An 8,561-nucleotide genomic window follows, 5' to 3' on the forward strand; every position below is an offset into this window, starting at 1 on the left:
ATCTGCAATTAGATCCATGGAGGTGAGCGCCCTAAATCCAAGGTTAAAAAGGCTGTTAAAATCTGAAAGCAAGCAGGGCCAAGTTTGTTTCAACTGCAAGAGAGTCTGACTCATGATTGTTACTGAGGTCAGACACATGGACAGGGCAAGATACACAGATATCAGTAAAATATATTGAATGCTCAGCAGGTCTCTGTCAAAGGTAATACTAATTCTGAATTCTCTGTAGTTCTCAGCATCAAACATAGCTGAGCAAAGAGCCAGGGCCCAGCACTGCTTGCTGCTACTAAAGGCAGCACTGCTGTCCTGAGTGAGCAGAAAGCCAGTGGTGGGACAAACATTCATCTCCTCCATCTATGATTTCTGGAGATCCTATGGAAGAGATCTGGGCAATCTGTCCACATCCTCTTCCCCTTCCCGCCCTCTTTTCTTGTAAGGAGCAAACTATAATTGACTGAAGCAAAACACTGCCCAGTAATAATATTTCACAGTTGTATAAAAGTTCTCAGTTGCCAACAGTTAATAACAATTTATCCAGCTGAAGAGCAGGTTTACACAGACTTTACTCCTGACTGAAGAGCCAGGATTTCACCCCAGTTGCTTTGTGACAAGGGAGAAATGGCCAGTGGCAAAAATCAAGATCAGAGCTCAGCAGTCCTCCCTTCTGTAGTTCTGAAGACTAGGATGCACTGGTTGCCCTCTAGGTTTTGGAGTGGACAAAGAAGGGAAAAAAAAATCACTGAACTAATTATCATACATTTATTCATAAAAGCCAAGATTAAAACAGTATGTTAAAGGATTTGAATGCAAATAGCGTATGATCTGTCATCATCTCTCCTAACAGAGTGCTGTACTCTGGCATCACAGATAACCCCAAATGTTGCACAGCATAGGAGGGCCTGACAGAGCAGAGAGGGAGCACCAGTCTGTTAGTGAGGCTTTAAAGAAGGTGAAAAAATACCACAGAGATAGGAAAAAAGGTCATTTTCTTGGTGTCATTGCTGTTGTGTTAAAAATCATCTCCTCACACTATTTATCATGCCCTGTAGTGCCTAGAGATGGCAGTACACTGGGCATCCATTATCCTTGGTTCTGATGCATGTGAAATTTGGACCCACTTTTTGGAGCTTGAGTCCACCACTGGTGTTGACAGCAATGCCACCTTCATGCCATCTTCGAAGCATCAAGTACGTGGCAAAGTGTAAATAAAACATTTTGCTTTCTGCACATGCAGCAGGTATGGCAGGATGGTTGCTGAGGTAAGGGCAGGTTATTTGCATCATGGGTTTTGAATTGGATGGGACAAAGTCTTGTACAACTAGACAAGACTTGAGAGTTATTAAGCAGCATAGATATGCATTTCAAACCAGTCTGGGTGCAAGTCCTGCAATTATCCAGCTTTCCACAGCTTTTGTAGGTTATACTGATGGCCAGTAATTCAGAAACTAGACCTCTCTTGTTGCCACATGCAAGACTTCTGCTGTAGCTGTTTGAATATAGCAGCTTCCCCATGACATGCATTTGAATGAAGCGTCTGTAACACAAGTTCAAGGCTTCTTTCAGTGATCTCTTAATGTGGAGAAGATGAGAGCTATCCTTAACTGCGTGCATCTTGGGCGTTTCTGTGTGAAGGACAGTGCCTCATCTCCACCTTCTTTGAGACAAAGAATGATGTTTCATGTTTCCTTTATCAAGCTACCTGATCTAGTGGGGAAGCTTCCTCATTGCAAGCTTAGCCTCAGCTGGCACAGGTCAGGCACACCAAGCAGGCTTCACCACTCCCACTGCTTTTCCTCCACCCCTTGCAGGTTACGATTTCGCCGCTGTACTGGAGTGGTTTGCAGAGCGGGTTGACCGCATCATTCTCCTTTTCGATGCACACAAGCTGGACATCTCTGATGAATTCTCTGAGGTCATCAAGGCCCTGAAGAACCATGAGGACAAGATGAGAGTTGTTCTCAACAAGGCTGACCAGATAGAGACTCAACAGCTGATGCGAGTGTACGGTGCCCTCATGTGGTCCCTGGGAAAGATCGTCAACACTCCTGAGGTCATCAGAGTCTACATTGGCTCCTTCTGGTCCCATCCGTTGCTCATCCCTGACAACCGCAAGTTGTTTGAGGCAGAGGAGCAGGACCTGTTCAGGGATATCCAGAGCCTGCCCCGCAACGCAGCCCTGAGAAAGCTGAATGATCTCATCAAGCGAGCACGGCTGGCCAAGGTGGGTGTTAGCATAGGTGAACATGCAGTTTGGACTGTCTGCAGTATGCAGGCTATGGGGAAGTGGTTTCAGCCAGTTTGGCTTGCAGACCTGGTGGATCCTACTCTTTTTCCACCCCATTTCACTCAGACCCAGTATATATTAGCCCTATGCAGTTCAAGTCAGAAAGCACCTCCTTTGCTTGGTGTGTCAATCATAACAGCCAGGGTGAGGAAGACAGTCACAGATCAAAACAGGTAGCACTTGAAAGGATCTGGAAAAGCAGTTGCTCTGTGGTAGCAACTTGAGAATTAGGACCAGTTCAGTATGTCAGAATCATACACCAAGGGAACTGATAAGCTCTAGGTCTTTTGCCTTAAACCTTCTTAGCCAAGAGAGCTACCTGGCTTAGATGGATGTAGATAAGGTGGAGACTCACTAGAATGGCAAATAAGACTGCCGTAGCACTGAATATTTGAATTGAATGAAGCCCCCTCATAATACAGGGAAGAAACCCATACCAATTGAGAAAAAGAGTTCAAAAGATCCCTAAAAAGCTTTATGTGCAAGGCTCTTCATTTCTAAGAGAAAACACTGGGTCCACTATTCAAAGAAAAAAGCCAGCATGTCACATAAGTTAAGGACTAGTATTCATGCTAAAGCATTAAACAAAGTCTAGAGAGCTCCAAAACGTGTGTGTTTGGTTTGGACTGGAAAGGGACTATTCCCTGCAAGGCCATTCCCAGTGGAATTAAAAGAAATAACCCACCACTCCCTCCAGGAAGTGTATATGAATGTTACTCTCTGTATGCTCAAGACCTCATACACTGTCTCCACCTTGTCTCAGCACAGCTGAGCAACTCTCAGCACTGCAGCAATAACCAGTAGGTAGAGGCAAACCACGGAGCTGAGCTTGCTCTTGAGGGTGGGACAAAGTGGGGTTGAATCCTAGGCACAGATACTCCCTGCTATGAAGAATTTTCCGATGTGGTCTTTAACACTTGTCTTCTTCATTCCCTGTAATTTAATGCCCTTCAGGTCCATGCCTACATCATCAGTTCCTTAAAGAAGGAAATGCCCTCAATGTTTGGGAAAGACAATAAAAAGAAAGAGCTTGTTAACAATTTGGGAGAGATTTATGCCAGGATTGAACGGGAGCATCAGATCTCACCAGGAGACTTCCCTAATCTGAGAAAGATGCAGGTAAGTAGGAGCATCTTGGCCAGAGCACCAAACATCCAAGGAAAAGAGCATTAAGAGTAACCACAGGGATTATGGCAGAAACCCCGCAGACCTTGATTGTTGTTGCCCATGCAAAAGGCCTGTTGTAGCACTGAGACGGGCCTTGGGCTGTGTGCAGGCTATATTTGGGCATAAACACTTTGTGCACAGAGGTCACATGAAGCTTCAGCTGCTTTCATTTCGCAGGTCTTTGCCTGAATAGCACTTTACAGAAGATTATTTTTTCCACTTTTATTTTTTAAGCCCAGGTTCCACTTTCAGATTTCTCAGTCCTAAAAATACTGTTAATCTATATTAAAAGGAAAGATAAATCTCCTGAAAAGCCTATGTCCATGCCTCTTCTCAAGAGCTATATTTTTTTTTTGTCTTCTAGTTCACTCTTTGTTTCTAGAAAGACTCAGAGAGAAAGGAGGCTGTGAAAACTTAAAGCCCCTTTTTCTGCTTTAAGCAGAGAAGCAGGTTTTCTTTTCTGCAGAGCTGAGACCTGACACAGTGTTCATCTAAGTCAAACACTTCAAAGAATCTTGGATCAGGGCCTTGTATTGTATATTCAAACAATGCTGGACACTGCAACGTTGCTGTGTGGCTTCAGTCCAAGCAGAAACCTGTTCTCAGTTAATAGCTGTTGAAGTCATTACTAGCTCTCTATGGAAAACACAGCATCTGCTGCTTTTTTTTTTACAATGTACTTTCCATAAGTTCTTGAGAATGAGATCTGTGGAGTGTAACCAATAGAGGATCCCATTCACTGCTGCTTAATATGCGTGTTTAAGTGTTTAAAAATAACTATACCACTCCAGGAGGAGTGAATAGATAGAATTTAACAAGTAGACTGTGAAGTATAAAGCTGTAGGTAATTTTGCAGTTCTTAGGAGAAAGTTATGTGCAGTCCCTGCTCAAAGCACTTTTGCTTAGCTGTGAAAATTGCAGAAACTCAGCTGTGCTGTAATAAATGCTCATGTCTTTACAGACATGCTGCTATCTTTATGGCACCTGAAGGATGCACTGCATAATGACAAGGATTTTTCTAGAAAAGTAGTCTTTTGTCAGAGTGGCACCTCCTTCCCAGAGTGCAGAGTGTGAGAAAATGCAGAGCACTGGCTGGAGGATGTAGCAAGAGCTGCACAACCAGTTTGCCTTGAACAATTTGGTCTTCAAGGAGAGCATTTGTACATGGCTTGGAAAGGAGGAGTCTTGCTTATGGCTGTCATCTGGGCCTTGGAGTAAACCAGTTGCCTCTCTGCACCATGTCAGCCATGCTTTGTAAGCTGGGAAGACCATTTTCTGTAGATTAGGGCTTAAAGAAGGTTCAGGTTAAGAGCAAGGCCAGCCAGGGAGACCCCATCACATGCAGAGGAGCGAGGCAATCAGAGGAGGGAATGCCAAACTCCTCATTCCTCCTCTGCAGTAGCAATTTTTTGAGCAAAACAGCAGCCAGACATCCCACTCTGCACTGTTTCCGCACTACGCACGTCCATGTCACTCACCCTTTGTTATGTTGTCCCACTTTAAGGATCAGCTGCAAGCCCAGGATTTTAGCAAGTTCCAGCCTCTGAAGAGCAAGCTGCTGGAGACCGTGGAAGACATGCTGGCCAACGACATCGCCCAGCTCATGGTGCTCGTACGCCAGGAAGAGTCGCAGCGGCCAACCCAGATGGTGAAGGGAGGAGCCTTTGAGGGCACCTTGCATGGTCCATTCGGCCATGGCTATGGCGAAGGTGCTGGTGAAGGGATTGATGATGCCGAGTGGGTGGTGGCCAGGGACAAGCCCATGTATGATGAGATCTTCTACACACTCTCACCTGTCGATGGTAAAATAACTGGTGCCAACGCGAAGAAGGAGATGGTAAGGTCTAAGCTGCCCAACACGGTGCTGGGCAAGATATGGAAACTGGCTGACATCGACAAAGATGGCATGCTGGATGATGAGGAGTTTGCCTTGGCGAATCATCTCATTAAAGTCAAGTTGGAGGGTCATGAGCTGCCAAATGAGCTCCCTTCCCATCTCCTCCCTCCGTCCAAAAGGAAAATAACAGAGTGAAAGGAAGGTTACACAGGGGAGAGGGAGGGCAAAAAAAAGCTCTAGAAAAACATGTTTACTTAAATTATACCTTTAGATGTGAGATCACCTTTGGATTTATACCTATTTTACTGTATGAAGAAAAAAAAACTTAAAGCAGAACAAAAGAGTCCAATCCTTCTTCATTATAATATGCAACTAACTCTTCCAGTGTAATGTCCCTGCTTTCTCATGTGTAGTCTGTAAATATGAGGGTAAAGAAAGCATGTTAAGACTAGAAGAATCTGATAGGCAGGAGTAGAACAAAAACTGAAGTGGTCTGCCTTTTGTGAGAGTGGAATAGGCACTAATAGACATCTGCTAACTGCCAGTGTCACTCCTGAGCTTTGGCTGCACCTTCTGCTGTTTAATGGGTCTCACAAACCTCAGGAGTATGAATTCTTGATAGTAAAGAAGAAATCACAAGGTCTCCACGCTATTGGCCAAAATAAGGAGCACTTCCTAATTAACATAAGCCCACAATAGAATACTAGATACTAAACCCCAGAGTTAAGAATTTTAGGAACCTTGATTCACTGTTAGATGCAAATTTTACAAGCGTTTACCTGTCCTCAAAGAAAAAAATGCAAATAAAATCTGAAACAGCTCTGAACTGGGCAGCTGGAGTTCCTCATTGTTCGCTGTGGGACAGGCACTAAGAAATCCCAATCACCTCTGCCTCCCATTCAGTCCCCAGGGGAGATTTGTTCTGCAGGCACAGCCAAGAGAACCACCCTCCCAAGGGACACCGAAGGAGGGGGCACTAGAGGCAGACACCAGGTGGGTCAGAAGGGAGGAACGCCGCTCCTGGGCTCACCGAACATGTCACAACCAGTGGATAGTGTTTTCTCTTTGAACAATGGTGGTGTTTCTCATTCCTGTGAAGTGATAGGTTTAGTCTCATCGTGCACAGTGAAAGCTGGTAGGTCCCATTCTTACCACAAAGACAAGAATCCCACACTGGGTAGATGGTCTGTCATAAGAGCAGAGGACACAGCGGGGCAGTGGGCAGAGCTTGCTCTTCCACCTGTGCCCCCGCAAACATAGCCAAGATGTTGACAGCCTTCACCCGCCCTCCTCCTCACCACACAGTAACACTCAATCCCCTCCAGAACCTCTGCCCTGAGCCGAGACCTTTCTCCCTTTCATGCTCTATGAAATTTTTGTTTTGAAGACCTAATTTTGGCAGAACTCCTTCAATTTCCTATTTTGTTTCCCAAACACACACGCACAGGCTCTTCTGGTTTCTGTTGTTGCTCTGGAGCAGTGTGTTGTTCCAATTCCTGTTGTCACTTTATATAAGCTGAGCTCCTACTGTGATGAAAGACAAAGACAAATATAACTTATTTTATATCTCTGTGTTCATATTATATAGAGAAATATATTCTGTGTATGTAGGATGTGCTTATTGCAGTACATTTATCACTTGTCTTAAACATTAATGCATTAACCTCTTTTGTACCCTGGTCCTAAAACATTATTAAAAAAGAAAGGCCAGATCTGTCTATTTGTTTATATAGCAAAATTCAATGCAGCTGAAAAGAGGGAGGAAAAAAAAAAAGCTTATTTCTACATGCACCAGAATGAGGCAATTGTCCTTAGCGCATTCCCAAACGTGCGTGTGTGGATCAGCCCTGCCGGACTCTGGTGCGCAGTGCTGAATGGCTGGGTAACATCTGCAACGTCTCCTTTCTCTTCTGACGGTCTAATCACAACCTCGATACTTGCTGAAGCAAGTGGAATTGTGCCCGTGATTCACCTTGTTCAACATAGGGCAGAGGTAACAACGAAATATGTACTCCATTAGGAAAAGGAATATATTGAAAGAGTTTCCTCCTGACAGTGACGGATGAGAATGCTGCAAATTTATCAAGATCTGGAAAGGGCACAAAAACCCCTTAGACTTAAATCTTGCTGGCTCTAATTTTACCTTTGTCTTCTTTGCCCTTTATTAACATGTTCACCGCAGTGATCATTGTCCCCAGAACAGGGCAGTGAAATGGGCTGAATAAGACAGAGCAGTGAGCACAGTGCTGGTGAAGCACTTGGGAAGAAGGTGTGAGCTGCAATGGTTGGCAGAGTTTCCATTCAACATTCGTACAGGGTGAGAGAGGAAACCAAGGTGGAGGGCAAGCAGCAGTAAATGCAAATTTAGAAGTCAGCAGGCTGTGTGTGTCAGTCCAGTTCAACTACCTTAGAGTGCTAGAGCTGTCCAGGTCTTTCTGTGGAATTTGTTTCTATCAGATACCAAGTCAAGGAACAAGGTTGAGGCTAAACAGAGCACCCTGCATCAGCCCTACCTCTGTGTGGGTGTGATTTTCTGATGGATGCTCATACAGCACATTGTTTGTGCCTATCACGTCATGCGGAAAACTGACACTTCCTTTAAACGCAGAGTATTACTGGTTCTCTCAAAAGGGATGGGAGGAGGTCTGGTGAGAACCCACCTGGAGTCCTGTGCCCAGCTCTGGAGCCCTTAGCACAGGAAAGACATGGACCTGTTGGAGAGGGGCCAGAGGAGCCACAGAGATGATCAGAGGGCTGGAACAGCTCTGCTGTGAGGACAGGCTGAGAGAGTTGGGGTTCTTCAGCCTGGAGAAGGCGCCAGGGAGACCTTATTGTGGCCTTTCAGTACTTAAAGGGGGCCTGTAGGGAAGGGGGACAGATTTAGCAGGGCCTGTTGTGATAGGACAAGGGGTGATGGTTTTAAACTAAAGGAGTGGAGATTCAGGCTAGACGTGAGAAAGACATTTCTTACAATGAGGGTGGGGAAACGGTTGCTGAGGGAGGTAGTAGATGCCCCATCCCTGGAGACATTCCAGGCCAGGCTGGACAGGGCTCTGAGCAACCTGATCTAGTTGAAGATGTCCCTGCTCATTGCAGGGGGTTGAACTAGATGACCTTTGAATGTCCCTTCAACCCAAACTATTCTATATGATTCTATAAAGGTGAGATCTATTAGTCTTTTTCCAGTACACACCAGCAAGTTGCTCAGATAGGCCAAAGATTCATTGTCCTAGGTATCAAATGGCTTTTGGGGCACAAAGCCTTTTGTGCTCG

The 8,561-nt window shown here is 45.1% G+C and overlaps 1 protein-coding gene across 1 annotated transcript in view; it reads left to right on the forward strand.

Moving 5' to 3' along the window:
- Window positions 1-6,998, forward strand: part of EHD3 (EH domain containing 3) — a 30,589-nt gene extending 23,591 nt beyond the window's left edge. Inside the window, exons 4-6 of the mRNA XM_082047610.1 lie at window positions 1,809-2,221; window positions 3,239-3,403; window positions 4,956-6,998. Coding sequence (XP_081903736.1) covers window positions 1,809-2,221; window positions 3,239-3,403; window positions 4,956-5,483 — 1,106 coding nt within the window. The 3' untranslated portion in view covers window positions 5,484-6,998. The remainder of the gene's footprint in view (window positions 1-1,808; window positions 2,222-3,238; window positions 3,404-4,955) is intronic.
- Window positions 6,999-8,561: the final 1,563 nt, after the last annotated feature.

The sequence above is a fragment of the Streptopelia decaocto genome (assembly GCF_964273445.1).
Source record: "Streptopelia decaocto genome assembly, chromosome: 3".
Classification (NCBI taxonomy): Eukaryota; Metazoa; Chordata; class Aves; order Columbiformes; family Columbidae; genus Streptopelia; species Streptopelia decaocto.